The sequence below is a fragment of the Monopterus albus genome, unplaced genomic scaffold (genome assembly GCF_001952655.1).
Source record: "Monopterus albus unplaced genomic scaffold, M_albus_1.0 scaffold29.1, whole genome shotgun sequence".
Taxonomy (NCBI): Eukaryota; Metazoa; Chordata; class Actinopteri; order Synbranchiformes; family Synbranchidae; genus Monopterus; species Monopterus albus.
In genome coordinates this window covers 519551-533512 of record NW_018127909.1, presented here as the reverse complement: position 1 = coordinate 533512, position 13962 = coordinate 519551, and the positions used below count along the sequence as shown (strand labels likewise).

Genomic DNA, 13962 nt, shown 5'->3' with positions numbered 1-13962 from the left:
GCAGCAGTAGTTTGCTGATACTGTGCTGCTGCTCCAGCGCCAGGGAGAAGTGCTCAATACGGTTCAGGGAAAGTTTTTCTTTCAGTGTCATCACAATGTCCTGGCACACAAAAAAATTACACCTTATGAGACAATATTTTATAGTATGGAGAACATATTTGCTGATCTAAGGACTGTCAGTCCCACAGAAGCAAGGCAAAGTCTGAGTAGTAGGCAAATTCAGGAAACTGATATAACTGTGTATCCATTCCCAGTAAAGCTTGAGGCAGTGAGTACAGCACTCAGCTTTTAGAGTATAAATTGAATCCCACGTCATCTCAGTTATTTAGTTATATTTAATTACAGAGATTACTTCAGGTTTGACAACACATCATACAGACTCCCATTCACAGAATTAATTACAGGCTCCTTTATTTGATGCTTACAGTCAAAGTATTTTGACCATTTAAGAGGGGAACATGACAGCTGGCTTCAGTTTTTAACTTTGTTAAGAATCACAAAGACTTTTGCCATTTCATTAGCACATGATGAACCTCAGCTTAATCTCTGAGCCCCCAAAATTCCACTACAGTTATTAAGTATCCAGTCTATGGAAATTTCAAAGTAGTAATGGATGTCAGTAGGGTGGCACGGTGGTACAGTAGTTAGCACTGTCACCTCACAGGAAGAAGGTTCTGGGTTTGAACCTGCTGTCCGCCAGTTTGCGTGTTCTCCCTGTGCGTGTGTGGGTTTTCTCTGGCTTCCTCCCACAGTCCAAAAGACACGCAGGTGTGGATGAATGTCAGCACAGCAAAGTGTATGAATGAACATTACCTTCACTGTGGTGCTGGGCTCAAATTTGAAGGCCTTGGTCTGTCCATTCTCCAGATACACCTTGAGAACATTAGGCAGGAAAAGCAGCGAGTTGCCCTGCAAACCACATAAAGGTCAATGAAGGTGTCAAATGAAGGCATCAGAGGATTGTTGGTTGAAGAACACTATTGATAACAGCTGGACAGAGATATATGAGATGTTGTATTTTTGCCATTTTTGAGGAATGGTTGACATAGATACACAGGCACTATGGATTTTAAAAATTTTGAGGCCAAACTAAAAATTTAATAAATATCATACATACATACTTGTAGTAAGAAGACATGACAGACAATTGGATACTGGACTTTTTAATAGGCAGACCACAGGTGGTGAGGGTGGGCGACGGGATGTCAGCCGAGCTTATTACAAGTACAGGAACTCCTCAAGGCCGCTGTTTGAGCCTGACATTGTTTTCACTATGCACACACAACTTGCAAATCACACACTGACAACAACTTCATACTTAAATTTGCAGATGACACCACCATTCTGGTATTCATAAGCAAGAACAATGAGGCACTGTACAGCCGGTGGAGGACATTGTAAAATATGGGCAAGACAACAACTTGGTTATGAATGCTGGGAAAACACAGGAGCTCATCTGAGATTTCAGGAAGAGTCAAGTCAAGACAAGTCAAGTCAAGATTTTTTATTTGCCATTTATGCATAAACAGACAGTCTGGGCATATAGGAACCCTTGTGCAGCTCTCCTTTGGAGTCAGGTAAGGAGTCAAAAGCCAGAAAGAACTCTTAGTCTTAAAATAAAAAAGTTACATAAAGGCAACAAAAATGCACCCTAAAAACCACAATACACAAACATAGGGTAATAGTATTTTCCCCAGTGAATTTCAAACATTGCACTTAGTAATTCACATGGTGGAGTTGGATACGTCATTATGCTTGGTGAAGTAGTGAGGGGCTATAACATACTAAAATAAAGTTTATATTCAGGCCTGTTTCCATTGCTTGGTAGAGAATGCCCTGCTATTATTTAGGTGCCCCAGGAGAACACTGTTGATGAGATGCTCTTACAAACATACCTTGTGGAACATTTCTGTATTATTATTATTGTGCATGTCTAGTAAGGGGTTATTGCACATATATTCTCACATTTCTCAAATTTTTGTATTTGTCATCAGTCTTACTGCGGCAGGGAAAAAGCTGTTGTAAAGTTGAGTTCTGTGTGTGATGATACTGTCCACTCTGCTGTGGCTGAGGCTGTAGGTGCAGTTTTTGTGTCTGAGCAGGGAGTGAGCTGGGTGGCGTGGGTCCCTGAGTATGTTCTCTGCCCTTTTACGACAGTGCTGTGGGTACAGTGTGTCCATAGCAGGCAGTTCAGTCCCAGTTATCTTCTCTGCAGTCTTTATGGCCCTTTGAAGAGTCTTCCTCTCTGCCTGTGTGGTGTTACCATACCAGACTGTGATGCCAGTAGTGAGGATGCTCTCTACCAGTTCTCTATAAACCTGGGTGAGGGGTCCACTGTTCAACCCAGCTTTTCTGAGCTGCCTGATGAATTATAGCTGCTGCTAGGCTTTCTTCACTGTGGCAGCTGTGTTCAGTGACCAGCTCAGGTCAGATGTCACCTGCAGGCCCGGGAACTTGTGGCTGTCAGCCCTCTCCACCTCAGTCCCTTTGATGGTCAGAGGCAGCAGAGGGGGGAGGGGTTCTTCCTGAAGTTTACTATTATTTCTTTTGTCTTGTGTATGTTGAGGATGAGGTCATTCTCCTCTCCATAAACAAGAATGTCATTCACCAAGCTTCTGTAACCCGACTCGTCTCTCCCCTTGATGAGGCCCCGAACGGTGGTGTCATCAGCATATTTAATGATGATGGTGTTGTCATGGTTGGAGACACAGTCGTGGGTGTACAGGATGAAGAGTTTGGGGCTGAGACAGCAGCCCTGCAGTGAGTCTGTGCTGATTGTGAGCTCAGCAGACACCCGCCCTCCCATTCTAACTACCTGTGGTCTTTCTGTCAGGAAGTCCAAAATCCAGTTACAGGTGGGAGTTGGGACACCGAGGTCTGTCATCTTCCCAATCAGCCTGCCCGGGTGAATAGTGCTGAATGCAGAACCGTAATCCAGGAAGAGCATCCTAACGTATGTTCTGCCGTTGTCCAGGTGTCTCAGGGTGTGGAATAAAGCCAGAGCGACCGCGTTGTCCTCTGTTGGGGCAAAAGGCAAACTGGAGAGGGTCTACAGTGTCCAGGACCATGTGGTTAACAAGTGTGAGGACGAGTTTCTCTAAGCACTTCATGGCGACTGATGTTGAGCGCCACTGGCCTGAAGTCATTCAGAGTGGATGTGTCTGATGTCCTAGGGACCGGTACGACTGGATTTTTTGAAAAGGAGAGGAACTACTGCTTGGGTTAAAGATGGGTTGAAGATGTCTGTATACACACCAGCTAGTTGATCCCCCACAGGCTCTCAGCAGTCTAGGGGGGACACCGTCTGGTCCCGCTGCCTTATGGGGGTTTACCTGTCTCAGGGCCTTCAGAACCTGTGTGCGCGTCACCTGATAAGTAGTGTCCCCTGGGTCGCAGGGGGATTTTGAGGGGGTGTCTGTGTTCAACCTGTCAAACCTCGCATAAAAGTTGTTAAGGCTGTCTGGGAGGGTGGCGTCCTGGGGGGCTGTGTTTGTTGATTTGTTTGTAGTTTGTGACTGCCTGGATTCCCTGCCACATACTGCACATGTTGTTATTCATATAGTAGCTCTCCAGTTTTTTGGAAGTATGCTCTCTTTGCAGCTCTGATGGACTTCTGTAGCTGATACCAGGCTCTCCTGTACTCCACTTGGTCCCCTGACTTAAATGCCTCTCATCTCTTCCTGATTTTCTGTTTTATATCCCCATTAAACCATGGTTTTTGGTTGGGGAAAATGTGCACCGTTTTAGCTGGTGCTCATAGGGATGTGCACCAGCTGATGTAGTCACTCAGAATCATCGGTATATTCATGGATGTCGTCTGTGGCCCCTTTGAAGATGTTCTAGTCTGTCGCCTCCAGACAACCCTGCAAGCTGGCCTGTGTACAGTTGTTCCAGGCGTTAACAGTTCTCACTGAGACTGGTTTTGCCTTGAGTCGTTTGGTGTAAGCAGGTCTGAGCTGGATTGCTAGGTGGTCAGATCTACCAAAATGAGGCTTAGGTTCAGCTGAGAAAGCATTTCTAATGTTACTGTAACATTGGTCTAATGTTTTGTTTCCTCTAGTAGGAAAGGTTACAAACTGATACAGGTTAGGCATGCTTTTCCTCACATTGCAGTGGTTAAAATCCCCCAGAATAATAAAAGCAGCACCAGGATATGTGTCTTCATGCTCATTAATCATTCTGTACAGAATTTAGAGAGAATCTTACAATTCTGAAACCACTGACTATTACTGTAATGGGTGTGAGGTGGAGCAGGTGGACAACTTTAAGTTCCTGGTGGTGTACAGACTAACATAAGCCCTTTTCAGAGAAGCACAGAAATGCTGAAGTTCTTTACACCATCTCCCGGGGGAACTGTATGTGAGATGTCCGAGTCAGTTCATCTGCAGTTCAAGCGGACTTTACTCTGCCAGCTCCCCAGTACAATGTGAGAGAGCTGGAGTGAGCCTGTCTGAGAATAGTCTGGATTATTCACATGGCACTAGTGGGAGTGTTGATGGTGGTCTGTCATGTGACTGGAGCAAAACCATGGTGAAGACAAACAGTCATTTACAATAGATGCCAATGAAAATATTTAACTAGAGATACTATGATATTCAAGAATTTGTGTCATTAAGAGCTGGCGCCAGAATTGTTAGACAAATTTAATGTACGGCAAGAGACTCAGCTGTAAAAAAAAGATGGCGGCATGTACAGACGCAGCGGCTCAAGGGTCCTGTCACACAAAGAGACAGGAAAGCTTTCCAGCAGGTGGTGAAGACTGGAAACAGGATTATTGGCTCCCGTCTTCCCTCTACAGAAACTTTGTACATCAAGCTCTGCTGAAATAAAGCAGGTGTGGTCATGAGGGATCAACACCTTCTCCAGGTCACTGCCTGTTCAGGTGGCGGGATGTAAAATACAGTCTGAGATGCCACAGACCAGAGTTTATGATCACACATCATACTAGATTTAGGAATATCCAGCAGCAATAAGGTTAGTTACGTAACATATTAGGGCTAGCATAAATTACCGTAATTCCATTTTAACACTTGGAGAGTTTGTGTGATGTAATATTATTCAGTATTACTCAACTTCAGTTGAAGTAATATTGTTTATTACTTCTCCAGAATTTGGAGCAAAATATTTGTACATTACTACAAGAATTTTTATTACTCTTTTGTGTGTATGTGTGTTTTTTATAATTATCATCATTATTTATTTATGTCTTGGCTGAGGAGGCTGCTCAGGATTTCCAAGGTGCATGTACCCTGTACTTGAATAAATGGCAAAAAGGTTTTTAGTTTTATCTATCTATCCATGAGTCTCATTTTTAGCTCTTCCCATGGCCTGTTTCTGTCTTACAGGCGTGTTCACTGTAGTGACTCATCTTTCCCTGCTTCATCCTGGCTATATTATCATTGTAGAAGGTGTTTTTCTCTGCTGACACTATGATGTATGCATGTTTGAAGTTCAAATGGAGAGCTTTCAAATTTTAGACCACTGCTCCCTTGTTACCCTCCCATCATCCATTTCTTGTTTTCTCTCCTTTTTAACAATGACTAAGCCCCCACCCCCACCTCTCTCCCTAATCTGATGCCTGTCTTGTAATCACAGACATTAGAGCTAATATTGATCTGGTTTTCACTGTGATTAGTAATGGCCACTCCAGGCTCTGTGGTTTGCCTCATCCAGCAAATTTCACATCCGCTGGCAGGGTGGGAAGTCAGAACAACAAGAGCCTGAGTTATAAGAGAAAAACTACATACAGTATCAACAAACCCTAATTCCTCATCATAGTGAAAAGGTTAAACTAAGTGATAAGAATTCACATTTTAAAGCACTGCTGTATCAAAATGATCATTCAAATTCAATCTATTTTTTTACATTTATCCAAAGAAACTGTTTATATTTTCACTTTTTCGGGATCCTATAAATCCAAAATAAAAACTTCTACCTCGTCATAACTCCTGCCAACAAGACCTAATCAAAATACAATCAAAAAGGCAGAATAAAGTGTTTATGTGGAGTAAATCACACAGTTCTCTGGAGGCACCAAGAGCTTTATTTAATCTCTGAAGATATGGATATTATGCAATATATGTACACAAGTCATGTATACACTGTCTGTAATACCTTACATATATCGCTTTTATCCAGATGCCAAAGCTGTTTAAGTTGCACAGCTGAGAACTGCTATTCAGCATATTCAAACACACTGAAGATGACAACAGATCACTGGAGCTGATGGACTTGGATGAAGTAAAACTGGAGTCCCATTTTTTTATAGTATAGAAACTATGGAAAACAACAAAATATGTTTACATTCAGCTTTATTTAAGACACTGAATATTTCTTTGGATTCTAACAAATGTGTTACAGTCTTCTTCCCTGATTTTGCTGACACACAGATGTATCTTACCACTCCCACCAGTCAATGTAATTCTGTAGGTGCCACCTGAATGTGAACGTGTACATTTGAGTGCTTGTATGCGTACATGAAACAAAGAAAACACTGAGCCACTCAGTAAAAACAGCTCCATACCTCAACTAGAGGTCAAATATTCCACAGGGAACCTTCAAGAGTTCATTTTCCATGAAATGACTCAAGAAAACACCCCAATACTCTGGCATACACATTATTAAAATGGTTATTTTATTTTATTTACCATCTAGTTGGATATACAATCATGGCCAAAAATACTGGCACCCCTTCATTTCTGTCAGATAACACACCACCTCTCCCAGAAAACTGTTGTAATCACCAAGTCTTTGGTATTCTCATGTTTAGTTCTTTTGTTTGCATTGAAATGACACAAAAAAGCAGAGAAAAAGTTCCAAATTTAATAAATTCCACACAGAACTCTAAAATGGACTGTGATTGCAATAATTTTGGCCATGACTCTATGTATATACACAATGGATGTGCAGGGTCCATGATGTATATGCTGTATGTGAAATGTCAAAACTGAAAATATCTCATGCATTTTAGACTCCTTTTATACCTGGTATAAATCTGCGATCTCTATCTCAATATCTTAGATGGAAAGTTCAAGATAATGCACAACTCTTGCTGAAAACGGTCTGGCATACACTGACATTGTTTCTCAGTCTGATGTCAATGTAAACACCATGTGTATAGCTTGGGTGAATTCTTTAGAAGAATTTCAGTTTCAAAGGTCACCAAGCTCTGCCTTTTCTTTACCTCAACCAAACTTAGCACAAAGCTATTCATGATCCTTTCCCCAGCAAAGGAAATATAACAACTTCCCTTGATCTGGAGAGCGCCATGTTTGTTGATACGTCCACCAGCTCTCCCTGCCAAATTTGCATATTGAGAGCTGAACACAGTGGTGGTGGAAGCAGGTGTAAATGCCGATGATCAAATGCAAATATCCACATGAAATCATGTGTAAATTGGATCTTAATGACACCTATACATTGATGGATTACGTGATGACTTGAGGATAGTGCCTAGGGATCCAAAGCTAATTTGTTTTAGCATTAAGAGGATAACAGAAAAATGTTTTCTCACCCTCACCTGAGTATGTCCATTGACTTCCACCTCCTCAGCAAAGCGAACTTTCACAGGGTTGGACCTGAGCTTGGCCCTCTTCTCTGGTGTAATGAACGATGACTTTGGGCCCTGAAAGCAGTGCAAGTCAACAAATCAGGTTGTCACAGTATTCTTTTATGGCTTAATCAGGAGTGAATGTTGTGCAGGTGCATTTTCAGTAAAGTGAAGTACATATGTGAAAAATGAAAAATTACATAGCCTGTTGCCTTTACTCTGCAATTGAGTGAACTGGAACTATTAACTCAGTTGTGTTAGGATAACACTACTCTATAGACTAAATTATTGCTTAGTATGTGTTTGTCTCAGGTGTCAGAATAAAGAGAAACTATTAAAATATGAGCTACAGTATCTTCAGCCACAATGCTGATATGAAAAACATTATTTTAATGCAATATGTTTAGAAGATTTTTTATTTATTTAACTCATACTAAAAAATACTGTCAGGGACCAATGTGCATAGTGGAGACTCTATAGCATCAAATATTGTAAAGGCAGAAAATAGTTGTAATAGAAATAAAATGAGATAAGTGATGGTGATAGATGTGTATATACATTTTAAAAAATGCATTAATGGAGTAATAGCAATACTGTCTCATTGTCAGTACAACACAAGCATCCAAATACATTTGGGAATGTTGCTGTTCTATCAAGGAATCTGCTTAATGCATTCGCATCAAATATTGCAAAAGGTAGAAAACATCGGCGTCGCTAGACCACTTGTACTGGGGCACGTGCCCCAGTAAATACATTCCTATATTTGTAAGGGTTTTTATTAGACCATTCTTCAGAGAAACTAAATGCAAGACAGTCAATAAACCAATTGACGCACGTAAAAGAAACACAATGAAAACAAAAACGTGCTGCAATAATGCTGCAATAATGATGCTGCAGCTGCGCGTGGAAACTATGTTCCCGCGCGGCGTGCCCGTGTATACTGACAGCACGCACGTTTCAAATGCCAATCAGCGAACGTTGCGCGACGAGCAGGTAAGATAATGTATGAAAATGCTGTGAAAGTAAAGTTTCCATGGGTGCTAGCTATACTATCTGAACAATGACTAATTCCTCCTCCTAGATGGATATCAGAAAATTCTTGTTTTTTCGAGGCAAATAGAGGGAAGCAGAAAGGAGAGATGAGTTTGAGGGATGTAAGAGAAATGTTGTTGACAAATGAACTATAGCTAACGGACTTGCAGGTCTGTGTGTAGCTGTGAACAGTCATTCAGCGCACTGAGACGACTCCACACTTGGCTGAGGTGCACAATGGGCCAAGACAGGATTCACCATCTTGCTGTCTTATCAGTTGAGCAGGAAGAACTTTGTAAACTGAGTGAGAGTCAAGTTATTGACAGCTTTGCCAAAATGAAAAATAGGCGCTACACTTTATTGCACAAAAAGGGAACCAACTTAACTACTTAGATTTGGTGGACAAGACGCCTTTAAGCTTGGGGAAATACTTTGCTTTACTTTGTGTATAGGATGTGTAGGATATGATATTAATTTGTAGTTGCTGAAGTCATATTTGGACATGTTTATGTCCTCCATTTTGGTAGCATTCATGAGTGTATGCAGTTTATTCTTTGAAAATGTAAAATGAAAAATGACATCTGATAAAAATTAAACCACTTTTGTTCTGAGGGAGTACTTATTAATTATTTGTGTGTATAACTGTGTAAAGTACAACTGTATGTACAGTATGTGTGTATCTATCTATGTATCTATATATATATGTATATATATATGCATATGGGGGGACCTGTGCCACAGTAAAGCTTCAGGTCTAGCAACGCCCATGGTAGAAAATAGTTGTAATAGAAATGAAATGAGATAAGTGATGGTGATAGATGTGTATATACATTTTAAAAAATGCATTAATGGAGTAATAGCAATACTGTCTCATTGTCAGTACAACACAAGCATCCAAATACATTTGGGAATTTTGCTGTTCTATCAAGGAATCTGCTTAATGCATTCAGATTCATCAGACAGGCACTGAGTAAAAAAACAAACACACTGTTACCTACATCTGGATACAGCTGTTTTATTGGAGCACCAGAACAAACTGTCAAACAGTCCTCCTGCTCTTGTGGCGCTATCTGATTATAATATAATATATATCATAGCTATTTTGATGTTTTGTTACCATCAACATGCATGACAGAGATGAATATCTTCTGGGAAATGTTAGTAATTCCTTAAAGCTCGTTAATGATTTCCTGGAGAAGCTGTGAGCCATAAAGGAAAATAAAGGTGCTTCCATCAGCAAAGGCATTAATGAGAATAACTGAGGAGCAGCCTTTTACATAAACACACACTCTGAGCTGTCTGTCTGAGCCTCTGTGGAGAGTGTCAGGGGTGTAACATGCTGTCACCGTTAATGGTTTTGTAGTGGTGGGACCTTGGCGACAGGATTGCTGCTACTGATTATGCTTGACCCCTGGCCTCATTGACATGCTGATTAATGGGTTTGTTGAAAACAGTGTTAAAGAATTATTTGTATATAGACACCGTGTAGTTTGCTGTACATGCTTTTGTGTGTGTGTTTTACAACCTAATTACAACAGGAAACAAGAAACACATTAAGTTCATCTGAAGTGCTGCTGGAAGAAAAGTAGCCATTATATTAATGCAATGTTGTGTGGAAATGTATGTTTCTGTGAAGCGTGTGTCTGTGTGTGTATATAATTAGTTAGATACAAGAGACTCACTAGGATTGTTCTGAGAACTGTCATTGCCAATGTATCTTGGCACTCCCTAAAAAAACAAGAAAGGGTCATAAAATTAGACATGATGTGCATAACTTAATTGTAAACGCTATTCTGTAGTACATATACCAATAATCAGATGTGTGTGTGTATATCTGTGAGTGTAGACCTGATTATTTCAGCAGCTTGCTCTGGGGTCAGGTCATCGACAGCGACATTATTGATCTTCACAAGCTGGTCGCCAGGGGCGAGCCGACCATCTGCAGGACCACCTGCACACACAAAACGTCCTTACATCCATGTCCTGAAGGTGTTCAATTGGCCTGCATTCATACTGGGGTTGATGACAAGTAGCAGCTGTATTCTAGTCGTCTCTTTTCATGTCACACTGATGCATAATTTTTCACTCTCCAGACCTAATCATCCCACCATGGGAAAACCAGAAATCCTATCACTGTACATTTCATATTGGTTATATACTGTATAACATATAGGTTGCATCTCTTTGCCTTATGAACTCTTCCCAGTTTGCAACATCAATATCATCTTTTTTATCATCATATCATATATTTAGCATAAGTCATTAAGGTTTTATGTAAACACAAATGAGGGCTGAATAATCCAGCATTGCTTATTTGTTTGGTGAAATGGGGTGTTTCTAGTGCTGAATACTGGGAAGATTTAATTTTACAAAGCTATTTTCCTTACAGATAATGTATGTATACTGTCAGATCATAATAAAAAATAAAAAGATAATGGTTTATTATACAGATATACTCCCAATCAAATTTCTGGTCTCACTTTCCCATTCCATTCAGTAGGAAATTGGCAGGTAATGTATATGTTTATCAGCCCTCTCACCTTCCTTATTGCTATACTAACACCATCCCCAGCAAATGTTTTATAAATTGTACAACATCAGGTAAACAAACATGGACAAATGCAGGTGACATCGATAGCACTGACAACATTTTAAATAAGAGATCCATATTTCATTGTCAAGATGATGCAGCATGTGCCATTGTGCCAGACAGACTGAAGAACAACAGAGCCAAGGCTCAGCGGGGCCACTGCAGACAGTGTGTGTGTGAGTGTGGGACAGGCAGAAGCAGATGGTGAGGGAGCAGACGCTGAGCCAGCCAGGAGAAAGCGGGGATTCAGATCCTAGTGGCTTCAGAGCTCAGAAACAAACAGCACTTTACATTATAATTCTAGCCAGAATATAATATTCAATAATATTTAATAGCTTTTGATAAAGCATCTAACCTTACAGCATTATAACAATGTTCTTTGTAGATTTAATTTTAAACAGATAAAATTCCCATTTTTTTCAGCAAAGAGAACTGTTACAGATGAAAAGGGAAAAGTTGAGCATGGAAAAATAGATGATGAAACAGTCTTTAGAAAAAGAAACGTTGAGTTGGAGCAGCACTGGTTAGACCTGATTGCAACAGGTAAGAAGTCAGGCAGTGCTACTATGAAAGGTTTAGAGGGTCGCTAGGATTTGTTTTGCAGGCCAGTAGTGATGACCACGAAGGCACAGGTGCAATGGGGAGTGCATGGTGTGTGTGTGTGTGAATGAAGCAGAGCACACACCCCACCAGTGCGCAGCGCGTGGCAAAAAGAACAAGCACCCATGGGCCCATCACAGAAAAGATGGCCACTGGGGTGCATGGAGTGTGTGTGGGTGTGTGGCAGGGCACACACCGCACCAGCACACAGCGATCAGACCGGTTGGAGTTTGGCTGTTCATTTTGCCACCTGAGCGAGTGACCCAGGGTCAGCAATCAGTGGTGGTGGTGGTGCATTCTTGTGACACGACAGGGAAGGGGTTCACCGTCGCGCGCGATACTCAGGACCGAATGAGCCAGTGAGAACTCGGATGTATCCCGGAGGTAAAAACGGGTGAAGGGATAAGGGGAAGCCCAGGAGGCTGCCATGCAGATATCTTCCACAGCCATGCCTCTAAGAAGGGCAGTGGAGGATGCGATGGCTCGCGTAGAATGGGCTCTGATGCTAGGTGGGGGGTCGCTCCCGGCCGATATGTAAGCCTGTTTAATAACTCCACCCAGCCAGTGAGACGGCCGTTGTTTTGTTAAAGGCTGCCCAAGAGAGCAGCTCCTGTAATGCACAAACAGCTTTTATGTCTGCCTGACAGCTGCCATGCGCCCCACGTAATGGGACAAAGCGCGCACCGGGCAGAGAGCGTGGAGGTTCCTCTCTGCCTCGTCTCCGTGAGGAGGAGGAAAGAACCCATCCAGAGAAATAACTCTGGATCAGTAAGAGGATGAGATAATTTTAGGTGCATACGCGGGGTTCGGTCTAAGAATGGCCACGCTACCGTCTCCGTGGATAAGGAGGCACGCCGGTGAGACAGACAGTGCACACAGATCGCCCACGCGTTTAGCCGAAGTCAAGGCTAGGAGGAGCGCTGTTTTCAGGGAGAGATGTTTGAGAGAGATGTGTGCCATGGGCTCAAAAGGAGGCCCGCTGAGCGCACATAAAACCAGAGGCAGATTTCACTGTGACAGTGGGTGTGCAAATACGGTTCTCTTGCCAAAACCTTCATGGCATGATGAGATGGCAGCGGCATACGCTTTAACGGTAGACAGAGCCAGGTCCAGTGGAAGAGGCGAGAGGAGGAGGAGTGGGGTTAGGCGGAGGGGGACGTCGTGGTGCAGTGGCCGCGGAGGCGGCTGGGCGCCTGGCTCTGTAGCTTTGATGTCTGCCCTGATTATGGCAATCTGGTCGGGAAGGGCGAGGTTGCTGTCGTCCCCATGACGCTAGCTAACTAAGGCTGCACCACATTGCCAAACTGAACACTCTTCAGTTACAGAGTGGCAACACATGAAAAAAACTGTGCAAAATGGTTCTTTTTAATGGGTTTTAGCTCACACACAGACAGTAGCTGTATGTATGTGACATTTTTGACATATGCAGCTGTAACCGGTCGCCTTTGAGTCTCTATGCTGTCCTCTTAGTCCCCGCCATCTCGCCTGTCCCACTGGTAACCGGCCGTGCTGCGTTGTGTTTGCTTGGGACACATGGACCGACACATTTGCTATTCAGCGGGGCCCTTTATTGCTGGTCACAGAGGAAAAAAAAACATAGAACAGATTGCCTCCGGTGAGTGCTCAGCTCGCTCCTCTTTCCACTCGACACCATGCAGGAAAGAGAGCGAGAGTGGAAGAGATGCGCAGGGTGATAACACACAAACTATTATACATAACTTGGACATACCTGGTCACAAAAAAACATAAAACAGATAGCCTCCAGTGAGTGCTCAGCTCGCTTGTAAACAAAAGCACACAACAAGTTTACCCATGCGACCCAGGGTGGACAATAAAAGTAAAATAGTCACAAATGGGTGGAGCGCTCACTTCTTTCCACTCGACACCATGCAGGAAAGAGAGCGGAAGAGGTGCGCGACCCCTCTTTATACCCGGCTACCAACAAAGAAAAGCATAGCTCAGCTGTGAGCCCTAGTGTGTCAGAATTGGCGTGTATGAACGCCAAATGGTGTTTGTGGTGGACTCGATTATAAAACCAGACGAACTGATATAGCTGAAGATTTTACTAGTAGCAACGAGACAAACAAATACACAGTCCGGGATACAAAATCAGGTCGAAAAGACAGTCCAGGGTCAGTGCCGGTAGACAGGTGTAGCCAGGAGATCCAAACTCGAGTGGTCAAGGGGAAAG

General features: G+C 42.5%; 1 protein-coding gene across 1 annotated transcript in view; it reads right to left on the bottom strand.

Annotated features, from left to right (window-relative positions):
* frmpd1a (FERM and PDZ domain containing 1a) overlaps window positions 1-13962 on the bottom strand; it is a 59347-nt gene that overhangs the window by 21810 nt on the left and 23575 nt on the right. Inside the window, exons 5-9 of the mRNA XM_020596302.1 lie at window positions 10430-10532; window positions 10264-10309; window positions 7520-7624; window positions 814-909; window positions 1-100 (exon numbers count right to left, since the gene is read on the bottom strand). The exon at window positions 1-100 is cut by the window's left edge and continues 20 nt beyond it. Of these exons, the coding sequence (XP_020451958.1) occupies window positions 1-100; window positions 814-909; window positions 7520-7624; window positions 10264-10309; window positions 10430-10532 (450 nt within the window). The remainder of the gene's footprint in view (window positions 101-813; window positions 910-7519; window positions 7625-10263; window positions 10310-10429; window positions 10533-13962) is intronic.